General features: G+C 39.4%; 1 protein-coding gene across 4 annotated transcripts in view; it reads left to right on the forward strand.

Moving 5' to 3' along the window:
- Positions 1 to 19,266, forward strand: part of CNTN6 (contactin 6) — a 304,683-nt gene that overhangs the window by 277,458 nt on the left and 7,959 nt on the right. For 3 of the 4 annotated variants that reach the window (XM_060766325.2, XM_060766324.2, XM_060766327.2), the window contains 4 exons: positions 2,567 to 2,637; positions 9,586 to 9,820; positions 10,155 to 10,270; positions 15,099 to 15,285. In XM_060766325.2, coding sequence (XP_060622308.2) covers positions 2,567 to 2,637; positions 9,586 to 9,820; positions 10,155 to 10,270; positions 15,099 to 15,285 — 609 coding nt within the window. Of the gene's footprint in view, positions 1 to 2,566; positions 2,638 to 9,585; positions 9,821 to 10,154; positions 10,271 to 15,098; positions 15,286 to 17,161; positions 17,195 to 19,266 lie in introns of all 4 variants that reach the window. The other variant, XM_060766326.2, reaches the window with a different exon arrangement.

A 19,266-nucleotide genomic window follows, 5' to 3' on the forward strand; every position in this document is an offset into this window, starting at 1 on the left:
TATAGTTAAGGAAGTGGTCTGCAAACACTTAGAAATGAATGCAGTAATTGCTAATAGTCAACACAGATTTATCAAAAGCAAGTCATGCCAGACTAATCTGATCTCTTTTTTTGATAGAGTTACAAGCTGGATAGATGCAGGGAATGCCGTAGATTAGTGTATCTGAATTTCAGGTCCCCCACGACCTTCTGGCAAACAAACTAGTCAAGTGTGTGCTAGGCAAAACTATGGTTAGGTGGACCTATAATTGGTTAAGCGAACAAACCCAGAGGGTGCTCACCAATTCTTCCTCTTCATCCTGGAAAGAAGTGACAAGTGAAGAGCCGCAGGATTTTATTCTGGGCCCTTTCCTGTTCAACATCTTTATTAATGACTTTATTAATGACTTAAGGGTTAAAAGGCATGATCACCAAGTTTGCAGACAACACCAAATTGGGAGGGATAGCTAATACTCCAGAAGACAAGAGCAGAATTCGAAACTATTTTAACAGATTAGATAGATGGGCCAAAACTAACAAAATGAAGTTCAACAGAGACAAATGGAACCTACTCCACTCAGGCAGAAAAATGAAATGCAAAGATACACAATGGGGAATGCCTGGTTTGAGAGCAGTACATGTCAAAAAGATCTTGGAGTCCTCATGGACAACAAATTAAACATGAGACAATAATGTCATGCGGTGGCAAAAAAAAAAAAGCCATTGGGATTTTGCCAGCATAAATAGGAGTATAATGTCTAGATCCAGGGAGGTCTTGCTACCCCTCTATTCTGCCTTGGTCAAACCACTCCTGGAATACTGTGTCCAAGTCCTGGAATACTATGTCCAACATCTTAAATTGAAAGGAAATGTTGGCAAGCTTGAATGTGTCCAGAGGAGGGCAACTGAAATGATCAAGGGTCTGGAGAACAAGCTCTATAAGGAGTGGCTTAAAGAGCTGGGAATATTTAGCCTGCAGAAGAGAAGACTGAGAGGAGACATGAAGGCCATGTATAAGTATGTGAGAAGTCATGGGGAGGAGGTATCAGTTTTTTTTCTGCTGCCATGGAAACTAGGATGTGGAACAGTGGCTTCAACCTAGAGGAAAGGAGATTCCACCTGAACTTTAGGCAAAACTTCCTAACTGTAAGAGTTGTTCAGCAGTGGAACTTTGTGCTCCAGAGTGTGGTGGAGGCTCATTCTTTGGAGGCAGACTCACTGCTTCTCTTCCACTCCATTCTCTTCCCTTTTCTGTTCTTCCACTAACTGCTTCACAGCTCTTCTCCATCTTTCATTCCAGGGATTTTATTACAACTTCTCTTTCTCTCTAGCTTTCTCTTTCCTTCGAAGATAAGTCATGTCTCAGAAGACAGATTAGCCTATGCTAAATCATTATCGCCATCAGCATTATCCATTCAGCACATAATCTTCCAGTCTTAATCCTCCTCTCCTTGGGTTTGTCCATACATTCTAATAGACCAACATAGCAACTCATTCTAAAGTTTCAATCACACCACAGTTACAGAAGTTTAATTCTACTTTATCTGCTATGGCTGCTTCCTATGGAATCCTGGGGTTTGTATTTGGCGATGCACAAAATCTCTCTGAAAGAGACTTCTCATACATCACAAAATTGCAGCTCTCAAGATTCTGTAGTCAGAAACCATGACAGATAAAGTGGTAGCAAAGTGCTAGAACTGTGTAATGTGAAAAAACAACTACTCATATATATATAATAGATATATATTCATGTACAAGTCAACCTCATTTGTAAATTGAGGGCAGGTTTTGGAATTAAAGTTATGGACTTTGATATGACCCACGGGTATGTGAAAGGTCCTTCTGCAGAAAGGGGAAAACATCAATGCTATCTCTGGACCAGCTGCCCCTGGTCACTTCCATCATTTCCCCACCCACACATTCAATTAGGCCAGAAGCAGTGTCGCAGCAGAGAGAGTAGAGGGGTGTGGTACTTATTTTAGGATCTTCCAGGTTCTTGCTAAGTTCTTGTCTTTCACCACTCTACTAAGAGAAGGGGAGTGTTCATTATTTCACCAGAGTTAATGTATTAGTCACATTGATCCACAAGTAAGTTAATCCAGGGTTTGTTTTTTTTTTGGACTGACTTTTTAACTAAAATTTCCAGACTTATACATGACTGTATATGTTAAGTTATAGGAAGATGTAAAGCATTAATAGAAAAATAGAGTTGGAAGATGCCCTGCAGAAGCTGTCCCCATTGTATTGTTCAGTACATTGAACTTTTCAAAGTTCTGATTTCTCCACTGCCATACCATTTTCATATTGGATAAATATGATACAACCATTGAGCATGAGGTCCTTAGCAGTAATAATTTTGTGGCTTTTTGGATCTTGAATGAGCATGGAAACCCCTTTTTATACCACAACTAGTTAAATTGTGGACTTTTCTGTTAATTGAATTAACACTTGTTCATTGCCAGCTCCCTGCAGACCTCAGATTTCATGTACTGTGTCTTTCCTTCACATGGTCACACAGCTATAGGAGGGATTGAGAGAATTATAAATTCTTTGTTAATTATTGTCTGTGGGTTTTTCCCCCTTCCCAGTTCCCACAGTGGCACCAGCAAATGTGAGTGGAGGTGGAGGAAGCCGGTCTGAACTCGTCATCACATGGGAGGTAATTTGTAAAACAATCTCAACTCTTCAATGTAATGAAGGAAATTACATGACAGGTGTAGCAAAAGCAAATTTCCAATGCCATTGTTAGCAAATTTAGAGAAGAAAACTGTGAGAGGCGTGCTGTAAAGGTATTCAGACACCATCTATAGCCTTATCAACATTACGCAGAAGGTAGCTTAACACACTAATCTGTTGAGGTATTTTCCGCATTAAATATTCTACACAGTTTGATTTGCTTGTTTATGTCCCCCACCCTGCATTTTGAATATTATGCTGTGACTCCATATCTTGTCATGCATGAAAGAAAACATAGCCTTTTAGAATCAACTACCACTCAGCATATATTTAGAAGACAAATAATGTGCCCGGAGGATTATTAATGCCTAAAGCTTCAACCCTAAACAAATTTATGTAGGAATAAGTTCCACTGAAATCACATACATTATTTGTTAACAACAGTGGCTTATGCGGTAATTTGGGTGTTCCCTACCCAAATTCATAATCCCTTTTGCAATCAGGTGTCATATTTAACATTTCAATGGCAACTTGCATAGGCTATATTTGAGTGGGTTTATTTCACCTATTCAAATGTGACTGAAGACATGAGGGATGGGTTATGTGTGGCTCTGTAGGTGTAACTGGGCTGCAATAGCATCAGAGCACCAAAGAGAAATGTGAGCTAGCAATGCCCATAATATACTGGGGAGAGGGAGACTTGGGACTGTCATCTCATATCCCCAGACAGGTCAGGAATGTGGGATGGAAGTCAAGATGGTTGGTTCTGGTTAGGATCCTAAAGTGGGATGAAAGTTTGAATCCTAATCTCAGGATTTGGCAGTTAAGAAAATATCTAAAGCTCCTGTTCTTTTTTACAAAACATGTAAAATATGTCATTCTCAAATTGCAAATGCACCACAAAACTGCACACATCTAATTGTCCCCTCGGGCAAGAACAACATTCCCTTCTAATACATGAAAAACAGACAAAGAACTAACCTATTATCCATTCAGTAAAACAAAAGCAGTGTGAGAGCAATGAAATGTACCGTTACTGAAAAGAAGGATAAGCTATCTAGATATTCTTCAACTATGCATAATCTGGCAATGACTGGAAATACTAGATGAAGTCTTCATGTCAGGGATGGGGTTTGATTTGGCCAAGACCCTCATACAATCTGCCACAATAAGAATGTAGGCCCATTGTTGAAGACCCTACCCCCTCCACTTGCATGCTCTTATTAGATCATTATCAGCAGCATGAATGATTGCTATTGTTGCATGCCTTAAAGTCATTTCCAATCTATCATTTGTTCAGAAGGGATTTGCCTTTGCCTTCCTCTGAGAGTGAGAGAGTGTGACTTGCACAAGACCACCCAGTAGCATTCCATGTCTGAGTGTGAGTCAAGCCCTGGTCTTTAGAGTCCTAGTCAAACATTCACTTCACTATACCAACTTGATCTTTAGCATACATGATAACCAGTGTAATTCAGACCTCAACCTGAGTATTGAGTTTGAATGTGCCTGCACAAGGTCAGTTTTATTCGACCTAGCTTACAGAAGATTATATCCCACTCAAAACTAAGAGATATAAAACTTGTGTTCATTGCCAGGAATTAATTATGCCATCCAGAGTTAAAGCACAGGCAAGGGAAAGAAAAGTTAGAGATCTAAAGAAGGTGGCATGATTTCATAGAATCATAGAATCAAAGAGTTGGAAGAGACCTCATGGGCCATCCAGTCCAACCCCCTGCCAAGAAGCAGGAATATTGCATTCAAATCACCCCTGAAAGATGGCCATCCAGCCTCTGTTTAAAAGCTTCCAAAGAAGGAGCCTCCGCCACACTCCGGGGCAGAGAGTTCCACTGCTGAAAGGCTCTCACAGTCAGAAAGTTCTTCCTCATGTTCAGATGGAATCTCCTTTCTTGTAGTTTCTTGTAAAGTACTTACAAAGTAAGATTTATTTTAGCAAAACAAAGCAAAGAAAAACCTGAAAATTTATTGATTTTCTTTATAACTGTGAAATATTTAAACTTTTAAAAATACACAATTATTTTGATGGAACACATATTCTATTTCAAAAAGTATGGAAGATAATAGTGCTTGTTGAAAGAAGTTTGATCAAGGCTAAAAATTAATAAAAGCATTTATAAGAGACCCCCTCCCCCCAAAAAAAAACTTTATAAAAGAAACTGAATTTTTGTCAGATTTCAGTGGCAGTCCTCTCACTTCACCCAGTCCTCAAAACATTGTGGTAAGATTAAAATGTTAAAAATGCCCTGAAGGAATGAAATGCTTTATATCAAATCAAACTGTTGGTTCATGAAACACAGTATAGTCTACATTGACCCTAGAGGTGTTCATGATATCATTTTGGTGTCCCAGATTCAGGGGATTTGGCTGTCAAATACAGAAAAATGAGCTTGGCAGAGCAGCAGCTGAAGTCTTAGCTTGACACAGATCACAGCAGCCAGATCTTTTTGGCTAATGGGGGCTAATAGGGCTGAACGGCACTCTACCTGATGTGGAGGTGGTGTGTGGGCAGCCTCGCAAATCAGGCAAGCTGTGTTCCTCCTCTTCTTTCTTCCCTGGCAGCCTCCTCCATCCCTTCGTGAAGCCCCCCCCCCCCAGTACCCACTTCAGGCAAATGGGGACTCGTTTTCCCAGAAGCACTTTGTGCAATACGGATATTGAATGAGTATCTGTGCACCCTCCCAGGGCATGATGGAGTTCAGGTTTCTCTGTGTGTGTGTTTCTCACTTTCTTTCTCAGCCAATCAGAGGCTTGATTTACTGTGCCCATTCTCCCCTCCTCTTGTGGCATGCACTTGAGACTTCAATTCCCAGAACTCCCTCTTGTGGGTTTTTAAAATAAATGTCATGCTAGACACTGGTAAACATTTCCCAAAAATCAGTAGATTGGTAAAAAGTCCCAAAACTTAGTGGACTTGCAGTCATACACGTAGCCTACAAGTGAGGCAATTTTCATGCTTAGAGGCCTAAAACTGACAAAGAAATAAGCCTTTAAAGTTTCCCCATTGGCACCAATGGACCGAATCTTACCAGCAAAGGAAACCCTTCCAAATGTGGGAAGTTCCAGAAAAATGGAATGGGGGCAGCCAAAAATCAGGCACTGAAATAAATTGCACACCTCTAATAGACCCACAACATCCCTCCAGAGGTTCAGGGTACATCTACACTGTTGAATGAATTCTCAATGCTATGGAATCGTGACAATTGCAGTTTGACGAGGCACCAGCACTCTTTCACTGAGATGGCTAAAGAACTTGTTAAATTGCAAATTCCATGATTCCATAGCATTGAGCTTTGGCAGTTAAAGTGGAGGCACACTGTATTAACTCTACAGTGAAGATGCACCTATTGGGAGGAGAAGCCATGTTTTGAACTTGGAACTTTTCCCATGCACTCTTCTATGAAGGTATGTGGCCCTTTCCCACAGATACACCAAAAGGATATGGGCAGGCTACTTATGTGATGAGCAGGTGACAAGGAAAAAAGAAAGATAGCTTGAAGCATTAGATAACTATGGGGGGGGGGGGCATCTTAAACAATGAATGACTTACACACAAGTAGTAGGTGTTTTTCTGTATGCTGTTAAACAGCGCCAAGCAAGTGGCACTGTAGATTAAATATATTTGACCTTTTAACCCTCTTATTCTTTGCAAAAATATGTCAATCAGCACAAATGTAGTGATAAACTCTTGTTTCCCCTTTTCTATTCACAGTGTTGACTTAAGTTGGACTCACTCTCAGTGTTTATTTTTATACAATACACATTTTATACAGCTACAGTACAGATATAGCTATGGCACAAGTCCAACACATCACTTTAGCTGTGTTCTTTTAACAAACAGCTGCATTGCACCCATGTTTCTGGGAGAAAATGTTCTTCTGACAGCATGTGACAAGGAACATGTAAAATGTGAAAGTCCTTTATTCCTATGGACTTGACAGGTGACAGTTGCTCTCAGTGCATCACCCGAGTGAAAGAAACAAAGGGATTTATTTTTGAATCATTAGCCAGAAGACGGATAACACTTTAGGCAAAAAGAAGTATCAGGGTTTCACAACAATATAACAATTATTTTTTTAAAAAAAAGATTATTCACTTTTAAAACCTTTTCATTTAGAGAAATAGGAAATAGGGCAGCAGGGTGTTTTACTTTAAATAGTGCTTTGAAAATGCATTTCCCACAATACACTCTTCTTTCCCCTCCCTCCCTCTGCTTTCTTCTAATACAAAAATGTGACCCTGAGCTCATCCAGGTCCCTCCTATGCTGCAGATTAATTTGAGTTTGACATGAAGCTTTTACTTTGCAGAACCATCTGAGGAAAAACAGAACACCATAACTCTGTTTCACTGTGATAAATTGAAGAGCTATCCAGATTAAATCTGAGATTATAAGAACATTGAAAACAAATTAAATGATGCAGCAAATAATATATACAATAACACACACATACACACCATTACCTTCTATATTTTTCTGATATCTGCCTCAACGAACACAAGTCTGTGTGTGTGTATGATTTCCACAGTAACATAAAAGAAATGTTACATGTTTGCCTTTTTTCTGTCATCCATCTTCCAAGAGTGTAAACAGAAGAAGCTAAAAGCAAACCTTCAATCTCCCCCTTTTGTCACATTCATCTAATTCCAATTTAAAATGACATCGTTGTAAGAAATTTTGAGCTGAAATGAGAATGTAAAAGTGCTGTGCTGGAGAAGAGTAAAGATCTATCTAGTCCAGTATCCTCTTTCCACAGTAGGCAACCTCAAATCTATGAGGATACTACAAGAAATCCAGTCAACCAGTCGAAATGACAACTCATAGGCAAAAGTTAAATGATTTTTCAGGGTCTGGACAGGTGCTAATATGCTCCTATTAGATGCAGTAGTTGCCACCACTCCACTGAATGCTTGCATCTCATATGATCATACCTACAAGATAGATGATACCTGGTTAGTTTCCTCACACTCCCTTGCTGCTGTGGAGGTTTATGTAAAGCTTACTACTCACTCTCACAAAGTATAAGGCTTTACGAAAATAAGGCTCATGGGTTGCAACACTGGCACTGGCACAGCACTCTATGTTTTTTCTCAATGGCACCCAATGCCACCTTGATCTCATTCTTTCCCCATTTCTCCTGGCTTTTGGTTTGTTGATATTGCAAAAGAGAAAATGCCTTGTATCAAGCCAAAGAGCCATAATGGTAGCTGGGTTACAGATAGGTGTCCAGGCTTAAAGTATGGTTGAACACAGTGCAAAGTATGGGTCACACGTGACCACTGAATTTTCTCACCGGTTCTCCAAAATCCATGAACCCACCTCATAGAAAGCCCACATTTTATGCAAAAATACACGAACTTGTCCCCTCTGTGCCTATTGCCCTATTTTCCCTTCATCCTCAGCTTGCTTCAGTTGCTGAAAATTGAGTTCACATTGCAAAAGTAGCTTTTATCCAACTTATTCAGCAGGTAGGATGGTGTAGAATCAAGAAAGGGACTGCAAGCCTCTCCTAATGCTCAGTAATAACTTTTGCCATAATGATCACACTGTGATATTACTTTGTCAAATATGCTCTGGTTTTCATCTCTGAAATGTTGGAGGGTATGAAATAATTTATGAATATGTTTAAAAACATTGACCCAAATGCAGATCCTTTGGGAACCCCACTGTTTATATCTCTTCCTTATGGGAATGGACAGTGTACAGGGAATAACACACAAACACATATTTATGGCACCTTCCCCCCCAATGCCTCTGTGTTTGTACTGACTTGACTGATGTCCATTGGACACTTTGTCTAGCTATCCTATATTATAGTGCAAGTTGATTATGGTGTGGGAGAATTGGCCATCTGTAAGGACGTTGCCCAGGGGATGCTCAGATGTTTTGAAGTTTTAACATCCTTGTGGGAGGCTTCTCTCATGTCCCTGCATGGGGAGCTGGAGATAACAGAGGGAGCTCATCCATACTCTCCCCAGATTCAAACCTCCGACCTGCTGGTCTTCAGTCCTGCCAGCACAAGGGTTTAACCCATTACACCACCAGGGGCTCCTTGCAGTTTCTTAAGTTGCTGCTGACATTTAAAAAAATCCTGTATTATATTCAGGGGCTATTCCCACTTAGGCTATCAGACATGTTATCACATTTACACACTACCAATGATTCTGCTAAAACCAGATGTTTCTCAGGACTTAGCATTTAAAACACCAACAGTATAGTTGTGTTCTGGTTCAAATCAAACCACATCTTCTTGTATATGTTCAGCTTGTTCCAGTTGAGGCGGCATGTTACTCATCCATTTAGACTTTCCTGTTGAGATCGTATTTCATATTTCATGAGATTCAATTTTTTTTCTCAGATCTTCAGCAGTCATGTGTGTGTTTAGCTTGAAGGGCATGTTATTCCTAACAAATTTAGACATATTACACCCTATGTAAGCATTACGTAAAACGGAAATGTCAGGCAATTCATTAATGGATCTTCTGCATTTCATGTAGTCTGGCTTGTAGATGAAGCAATAAAATTAGTTAGCAACAACTGGTTCCCTTCCAGTTCAATTCCTCAGAATTTAGCAGTTCAACATATTAAAGTGTTTGGTTTGTGTTACGATGCTATGCAAAAGGGAAATCAACCTCAGACTGAGCTGATAATGAAAAGCTTCTAATTTTGAAAATATTGTGCATTCCCTTAATGCCGCTGATTAGGCCTTTTGGTTTTAAGTAGATTGTCTTGGTAACTTTATTTTTATTGTTATTTTCAATATTAAATTGATTAATGTGGCGAACATTATTATCTCCTTGGAAGCACAGTCAACCAAATCAATACAACTAAAATATACTGATAGAGTGAAAATTCAATTACAACAGTGTGTACAATGCTAGCAAGTAGTTATTGATTGGTTACTATGCCTCTTGCAGCCAATTCCTGAGGAACTACAAAATGGGGAAGGTTTTGGATATATTATTATGTTCCGGCCCCTTGGCTCAACAAGCTGGACCAAAGCTGTGGCTTCCTCAGTCGAAGCATCCAAATATATCTACAGAAATGACAGCATCACACCCTTATTCCCTTTTGAAGTAAAAGTGGGAGTCTTCAATCATGAAGGAGTTGGTACTCTGAGCCCAATATATATTGTCTACTCTGGAGAAGATGGTAAGCACAGCTCTCGATTGCTTAACATTTATGATACTATTGTGGCATCTTATGTTAACAATTGCTGTAGGATAGAGTATTGGAATCTCATCCAAAAACACTCTTGCTGAACCATTTGGGCACAAAGACAACATGATAGTATAATGTTTCAGTAGGTAATAAGCAATGTCATCTGCATTTTTTTTTTGGTGCCCCAGGAAGTATTTGGATAGGAATATAAAATCTTATCATGATCTATATGCTCCTATCACCTATTTCTTGATATAAAAGTTAGACTCAAGATTTTCTGAAATAATTTTCTACAAGAACTTCAATCCATTTCTCCTTCTCCTAGAGCCACAGATAGCACCAACTGGTGCATCTGTACAAAGCATCTCAGCATCTGAAATGGAAGTTTCTTGGAGCCCTGTTGCATGGAACAGACACACTGGAAGGGTTCTTGGCTATGAGGTAGTATAATTCACATTCTATGATATTTTTAACCAAGTTTGGCTAACTCAGCAATACATGGAATATGCCCCACCACCACTTAGTCTTCTGCATGACTAGTAAGGGTCCATATTTGGAGAATTAGTTCATGTTCTTCCTAAAGTAAATTTTATTAGTGCTCAAAGGAAGACCTGAGTTTACAACTATTGAATTGTCGCTAAGTGAATAATAAATGTAATAATTAAATGTCTCCCATTCTTTTTTTTTCTTTCATGTTTAAATTATACATGGACACTTATTAAGTATTAACTTACCCCAATGTCTCCTTTAGATAGCTACAAAGGGAAAAGATTTCAAATTTAGAAATGTAGTTGCTAGGGCTGTGTGATCAATGAAAAAAAATGTTTCAAAGCTCATCATTTCTAAAGTATTTCTAAAGTATCATTAGTACAAATTTTGTTACTTTTTTGTTATAGTAATTGCACAAGTGGGGAAACTTCAGTGGCTCCTTTCTTCCTCTTATTTATAGCTATTGGGGTGAAACTTGCTTCAATGGTAGGACACATTTCTTCTTTGTGGTCTCTATGAAATCACACATATAGTCTTGTGTACAAGAGCAAGACAGCTCAGAATTCTCTATAGCTTTAAGAAACTTTTGATGGCAGCCCTACCCACCCTACTCTGGAGAATATAGTTGTCAGGTGGGGTTAGAGCCTCAGTTCCTTTGCATCTACAATGTTAGTAGCAGCAAAGAATTTCTCTTAGATAAGTAATCTTATTAAGTGTTTGATTCTCCTGCCTACTGCACTTTTCTTTTTTAATTGACCTTTAGTTGTTTGACTTCTCTTCAGTTACTCCTACTTGGTGGTTTTTTGTTTTTTTTACTGTGCTTGACTTACACTGACTATAACTATGAGTACACAAAGTTTGGGACTTACTTCTTCCCTGTACTTCTCTTACTCACCTGCTTTCTATCACCGTGTCTCACTTTTTAAAGGAATGTGTGGCATGTGGAAGAAGGTTTTCAGACATTGGTGGTCACTCAATGTGTCTGCTCTGCTTGGGGAATAATCATATGGTGAAGATGTTGCCAAATTTTCACACACACACACCCCAAGCATGGAAGAATTAAGAAACACAGCTTAAAATGTTCCTATATGAGCAGGGGCTTACAGCCTTCCCTTACTGCTCAAAGAAACTTACTGTGTCAGAGCCACCACAAAAGTGTGAGGAGAGTCAGTGGTGCTAGCATCTCTTCCAGCATTCCAGATCCAGCTGACATCGCTGCGGCAATAAGCCAGATTTGCACCTGATGTGCCCTTGTGCATCGGCATGGACACTGATATACTTTACTTTCAGGCATTGTCTCCCTTGAAAGGTATGCCCAAGCCTTTTCAAGCACCTTGCATGCCCAAGCCTCTACTATGGGGAGGTGAGAGCATTATTATGCAAGCTAGGGGTTCTGCTGCCTTTGGTAGAGAGGCGCCATTGGCATTCCCCCATCCAAGATGCTTCGGTGAAGAAGTACCGGGATGAGCCCTGTTCTCCTAACCTGGGTCATGGCTGGCATCATTCTCCTTCACCATCGCAGGTGTCCATCAGAAACCATTCTTCAAGCTTTTCGCCTGGAAATTTCAATTGGTCCAGTGGGCGGCAGCCAGATTATTAACTGGTTCAAATTACAGAGAGTGGTCAACCCTCCTGTTTAAGGAGCTCCACTGGCTGCCGTTTATTTTCCTGGCCCAATTCAAGGTACAGGTTTTGACCTACAAAGCCCTGAACGGTTTGGGACCCGCCTACCCATGCAACCGCATTTCCATCTATGAGCCCACACAATCTCTTCGATCTTCCGGAGATGCTCTTCTCTCACTCCCGCCTGCATCACAAGTGCGACTGGTGGGAAAGAGAGAGAGGGCCTTCTCTGTGGTGGCCCCCCAGCTCTGGAATTCATTCCCCAGAGATATTAGGCAAGCCCCCATGCTGGCAATCTTCAGGAGGAACCTGAAAAACTGGTTATTCTAATGTGCCTTCAGTGATTGAATGTAAGACACTCCCTGACCAAATTTCGCATAAAATGACCCCAGAAGAACTTTATTTTATGGTTCATGCAATTAAATCCTTCCTCATCCCGGATCCCCCTTCCCGAAAATTTACACTGCCTAATCTCCCAGTGTTTTAAATTTTTATCCTTGAATTTGGCCCTGCCCAGTGAAATCTTGTGTGCTTAATGTTGTTTTTATATTGTTCTGTTGTTTATTATATTGGTTTTTGCAGTCTATGTTTTTTATTTTTTATTTTTGTTATGCTTTTGCGTTATATTGTGTTTACTGAACTGATGGGCGTGGCCTCATGTAAGGCACTCCAAGTCCCCCTGGGGGAGATGGAGCTAGGTATAAATAAAGTATTTATTATTATTATTATTATTATTATCATCATCATCATCATCATCATCATCATCACCTCAAGACTCCCCTTGCAGGGAGGCCTTTTATGGAATGGGATCCACAGTGTGTATTCCATCTGATCAGCCTCAAAGGGAAGTTTTTACCCCCCCCCCCACCTTCTGTTGGTATTGGGCACCACTCAAGGCTTTCCCAGTATGAGGGCTTGCTTGGTTCTCACCATTTGGGCCTTGTTCTCAGGACTCTGCTTATTCCTGCCCAAGGAGCACCAGCTATCATAATGCTGCCTAATCTCCCTCATGAGATCATTGGTTTCCTTGATATATGCTATGCCATACTATCGTGTCAGCAAGGGTGGAATGTCATCTTGCTCCCTGACACCTCTAGAGGACAGTGGCATCGAGAATGGATTTGAACTATCAGAGGCACCAAAACTAGGGCCACATACAGGAGACTCTGTGAAGGATTCAGATTTTTCTCTCTCTTCAGAGAACTTGCATAACTTCTTGGTGCTCATGCCTTGAATTTGCTGACTGCGCAACCACTGCCTCTGGTGAACAACCCCCTTTTTTCTTCTGTCCAGCAGCAGGAACTGGGTTCAACCCAACTGCCACTGTTGCTCTTCTTGTTATAGTTGGTTAAAGGCCTGTGTCTGCCTTCAGCTTGAGTTTCAATAGCATCAAAGCAGATAGACAACCTCTACTGCATACACCTCTCACGAGTGGGATGATTAGGGAAACATCCCAAGCTAATTCCATAGTAGTGGATGTCTCTCTGTCTCCTCACAGAGGAATCAGGTGACTTCATCTGACAGAGAAAGTAATAAGTTGGAGACTATGAGGCATAAGGTCTTTTCCTCAGCAAGTTATTTTTGCAAGGCTAGCCCACTATGGCACATATATGGGGGCACAGCAGACTTTTCTCTGGAATAAAGTAGCCCCGTACTTCAACCATCTGCCAGTGGCAGAGCTTTCAAGCAGGAGGTGCTGATTCTTGCAGGCCTAGAAAATGACTTGGCCAATCACATGGCCACCTCAGTGGGAAAATTGTTCACAGCTCCTCTATGTTTTTCTTCCAACACCGCTAATAGCATGAACTGTAACAAGTCCCGAGGGACATAGACTGCATTTTTATCACCCCGTGATGATCTTGGCAACTTGTTTTGCTCCGCTGTTACAGACTTCTAGCAGTAAGGTCCACCACTTCCAGTGCAGACAGGACTTTCTGTCTTGCCAGGCTGAGTGGGTCCATCACCCTGACATCCTGACCCTCCATCTCATGTCAGAGAGATTTCAACCACTCAGGGCCTCTTGCCATTCGTAGCGTTTATCATCATTGCCACTCACAAGGACTACACGAAGTGATCTTACACCTACAACTGGAGACATTCTATTCCTTCTTACAGAACGCCAGTGTTGATTCTCTCACAGCACCTATACCCTTAGTCCTTGATTTTTTGCTCTCACAATCAGAATAAGGGCCCTCCTTTTCCTCTTTGAAATGTTCGTCACTGCTATCTTTTGGTACAGGTGGAGAGTATGGCATTTATCCTATTTTGGGGACCCCCTAATTCAACTCTTCTTGAAGGGCTTAAGACCATTTACCTGCTGGTACATCCTCTAACCCCAGTATAGAATTCATCTTGTACGAACTATTGAAACCCACTTTTAAGCCCATGTCATTGGCAGGGCTTTCCCAGCTTTCCTAGAAAACGGCATTCCTTGTCGCCATCACATCAGTGCACTCATCCAGTGAGCTTTGTGCTCCCTGTACAGACCACCCTTACCTTTGTTTCCATAGGGTAAGGTAGTTCTCCAAACCAACATTTCCCTTCTAGCCAAGGTGATTTCTTGGTTTCATATGTTTCAAAAAATTGTTTTACTGGTTTTTTTCCCCCAGATTCCTACTCCTCTGGAACCCTCCCTCCATACTTTGAATATGTGGCAGGCTCCAGCTGTTACATCAATTGCACACCTACCTACAGGAAATCTCCTAGGGTTTTTTCTCTGAGATATCACGAAGGGAATTGAGTCACTTCACAGCATTTTTCCTTTTTAATCATATGAATGGCATTTCCCAGAATTCTATGCTTTCTCAGTCTCTTTCCCTGTGAACTCTGCTTTCTCCCTATTGCTTCCCTCTCATAATGGCATGTTTAATGGCGTGATATCGCGTGTTGGATATTGAGTCATAAGTACAAATTTAATCTGATTTATGAGGACTAATGATAATTTTGCACAGCTCTAGTCAAATGACTAATGATAATTTTGCACACTCCTATTGGTATTCAGGATGCAGGAAATGCTATACATATTTATGTCCACATTTATATCCTAATGACTTCAATCTGCTGTCCTCCTTAAAGCATTATTTGTCAGATTGTCTTCTTCACTATCAAGTTTTTATCTGGAGAAAAACAATGCATTGTCTTTGTTCTCAAATATTAGGTTTTATACTGGACGGATGATTCAAGGGATTCTACGACCAGTAAAGTCAAAGTCAGTGGTAACATCACAGTAAGAAACATCACCAACCTCAAGCCCAATACTCTGTATTTTGCCTCAGTGAGGGCTTTCAACACAGCTGGGACTGGTCCATCCAGTGTCCCAGTTAATGTTACGACAAAAAAATCACGTGAGTATGTAGAATAGACAGTACCTAAAAAGCAATACCTGAATCACATACTTGTTTGCATGTAATGTTTATGTGCTGCCTTGTCAATAGTAGATATATTTGATCAATATCATTAAATAAAAGCTCCCACAATCAACAGAGACAAACATGGAGCACCCAGCTTCATCAGCAAGTTCACAGTGACAGTGTATCTGTAGGAAGAAATCACCAATGTAAATCTGAGTAAACTGGGTGCTTTTCTGTGACTGCTAAGGACTCAATCCACAGCATTTTTTGTGTCATCACAGTACTATTCTGAGAAATCAACCAAAAACATGTTAGGTGCACTTTTGGTTGGAATAAAAGCTCTCACTTTTGACTGCCTGGAGTCTCTCCTGGCCATGGAACAAGTTAAGAAAGGAGTAAAGTTCTTATTAAGAAGGCTTCCCAGAACTACAACAGACACATTGGTCATGATCCAGTTGTCAAATCATAAGGGACAAAAGACAGTCATAAAGCATCCCACAGTGTACTGTGATATAGAAGAGAGCCTTGAAGAATTATATGTTTAAATGGCCATGGTAGACGTGGATTGCAGAATTTAAATAAAAAAAATGGTTGGGTTTTTTTGGGGGGGAAGGACATAGGTTTTGTTTATAAAAGATCAATTTCAGTCCTTGGCTACCTCAGGTAGGATTAGGACAGATTTGTATGTGAAATCCTAGATCACTGTGCCTCTTATGTTCCTTGTATTAATATGTATTTTCTATCCAGTAATTTCAGAAAACACAGGGCATATCACACCACAAGACAGCATAAATTGAAAGCTATGTCACATTGCTAAATTTCCATTCAGAAAACATGTTCCTGTAGCATGAATTAGTTTTGAAAATGGTGGACAATGAATAGAAGTATTGTGCAAGGTGTAACCTATGCTTTAGGTTAGAGGAGAACCAGGACTCAGAAGAAATGAACTTTTATCTATCTCCAGCCCATGGTATTCACATTGTGAGAAGGATTTGAAATTAAACTGGATTTAGAGGTAGCTATTTAATATAATTGGAAAAAATAAGCAACTTTGGAACATACACCTTTTGCCATTTTGAAGGCTTGATCACATTTACAGCTGGAATTTCTACTAATCCTTAAACAAGTTGTTGGCAATGTTAGAAATTTCAGCCAGAAAAAAAGAGAAGGGGGTATATAACCCTCCTTTTGTTTGCTCAGCCTCTTTGGATACATTCTTCTTTTCAACTGAAGGTTGCTGCTTCGTTATAGTATTACTACAGAAAATTCACAATCCATCAAAATGTTAGGTGTGCTTATACTTGTTCTTTTCAATAGGCTTTTGTGCAGCTGTATTCTGGGGTTTTAGTATGTGTTTTAATGAGGATATATTTATTTTCACTTGTTTCCTACTGAAGCACCAGGCAAAAATATAGTAAAATCTGTAGCATCAAAATAGCCTAGGGGCAGAATATATTCAATAAGAATCACATAACATTCCAATTGTGATATATAAATTAGCAAGGAGTCTAAACTGAGATAATAAAGGTCCCATCTACACTGACCATTTAATGCAGTTTTATTAAATGGTCAGTGTTGATGGGGCCTAAGAATTCCAATACGATACGTAAGACCTTCCATCTGGAAGACTTTATTAGGTAGACATTCCCATCTTCTGTTCCTGTCTTTCATTACAAATAATTGGAATTTCATAGAAGCTAGAACATTTTAATGTTCTTCTCTTATTTTCCATGAATATGATGGATCTACTATTCAGTTTGTCCAATTAAAATCCTCTGGGATTATGGAAATAGAGCTCCCCAAGGAATATATTTTTAACTAATCAGAACATCACCTTGCCCTTTTTCGTTTAACTCTTTCTCCTTTTTAGGTTACGTATGGAGAGGTGGCCACTAATGCACAGGTAAAGGGTGTTTTGTGGTTATTTATTTTTAATGCATGCATAGTCCTTATAAACACTCTTCTACATAATGCACATCATAGATGATGTAAGGACAATAGACTGTGCATCAAGTCCTTATATATCAACTATCCCAACACAAATTTATGTCAAATCTGTTACCTGCTACTTTTTTCTGTGTCTATAAGATTCTACAAGGCAAGGCGAGGAACTAAATGCCATGAAGGAAATTTTGATCTCAGAATGCCTACTCTTAAATTTGATTTTTTTATACTCAATATGGTATAGGGGAAAAAAAATGAGTTTCGATCTCTCTCCTTGTGAACATGACTTCTATCTATTCCCCTTTCATAACTTCTAACCTGTGGAAGATAAATTCAAATAAACATAGGTACTCTGAAACCTAAAGATGCTCTTCTGTCAACATAAAATTCTAGAAATTACTTTTTTTCTGCAGAATCTCATCATGCATGTATCTAATATATTAAACCAGTTTTGACATTGATATCTATCATGCCATGATAGGGTACTATGTGTGTTACTTTACATGGATGATAGTCTTATGCAAAGAAAAGAGTGCAGAGATCTAGAACGGGTTTTAATTTTAGTACTCAGCTAATGGAGATTAAAAACAATGTAGACTTTTTTAAAAAAAAAGAAAGAAAGGAAGTTATAAACATTTCAACATTTTTTAAAAAGAAAATGTGGAAGAATGAAAGTAAAAATAGACACATCTCATCTATCATCCCAGCCTACATCACAAGCAAAGCACTCACAAATGAACTTATGTTTATTTACTTGAAGGGAGTTTACCATGATCTTTGAGTAAATAAAATTCTGATTAGTCCTTTCCAAGTACTAACAAGAAGTTGCAAATCACAACTTCCAAGATCGCACAGGAGCTGGTGACTTCAAAACATAGAAAGGAAGTAGAGAGTATTGACATTGATCAACAACACTTAGGCAGCAAATAAAGAGGATATGAATTTGAAATGTTTTTTCCTCATTTGCATCTAGATATGCAACTTACATATGCAAATTCAATGCTAGTTTTTTCTCCTTTTGTCCTCTTTTCCATGATGAATTTCTTCTCAGCTCCCCATCCATCCCTCCCACCCATCCTAATGTGGTCCTCTTTGAAAATTAGAATTCTGATATAGGTATCCTGTTAATTCTATTGCTTTGTGTGTAGAATTATATGCCATGTAATGTCAGAGAGAGCAAAAACGAAACCTGATTATACTGTTTTCATTTTTGGTTCCAGCTGTGAACGTGTGGTCAGTCTTTATATGGACAAAAGGGATTTTTTTTAAAATGGCATTTGATCTTTTGCTTAATTGCTTAATTGTGGCATTTTCCAAATTCTTTTATGTGCTCTTTGCATAAATGCAAGTTTAATATGTGTAGAATTTTCCAAGCAAATTGCTAATACTTACATTTATTAAATAAAAAAGAGGCAATATGGCTTTCTTCTGATGTAGGCTTATGTTTTAAATGACAGATTTCTACAGGTGGCCATGGCAATCAAGTCTGTGTCTAGAGTAATGTCTCTTGGATCAGAATCACAAAGAAGCAGCATGCATGTGAAAGAGGGAACTAAATCAATGCAATCAGAGTTTGGAGGAAAGTAAAAGACAGTTTACATTAGAGATGCCGGCAGATTTTGCCAATCTCAAACTTGAACAGGGACTGCAGGAGCTTGGTTTAAAAATATTTAGAAGATTTCTCCACTTTATATATATCCAGTCTGAAGGAGGTTTCCTGGTGTCCACTAACCCCTTTTCCCAGAATCCACCACATCACCATGGCTAACAAACCCACAGCCACACAAAGTACACAGCATTAGAATATGAATTCAGTCTGAACATGAAGGTTTAAAAATAGTTCCCCTATTATTTCTTCTTCCGATAGACCTAAGAGATCAGCTATGACGTCGGGAAGGAATGTCTAATAGCTAGTGAGAGAGCTCTCCCTAGGTCTATGACAATTGCACATTACTGTCTACCCTATTATAAACTCATGTTGTGTATATTATATAATCATATGCCACATAATTCATGATACTCAGTCTGATT

The sequence above is a fragment of the Anolis sagrei genome, chromosome 2 (assembly GCF_037176765.1).
Source record: "Anolis sagrei isolate rAnoSag1 chromosome 2, rAnoSag1.mat, whole genome shotgun sequence".
In the NCBI taxonomy this organism is placed as follows: Eukaryota; Metazoa; Chordata; class Lepidosauria; order Squamata; family Dactyloidae; genus Anolis; species Anolis sagrei.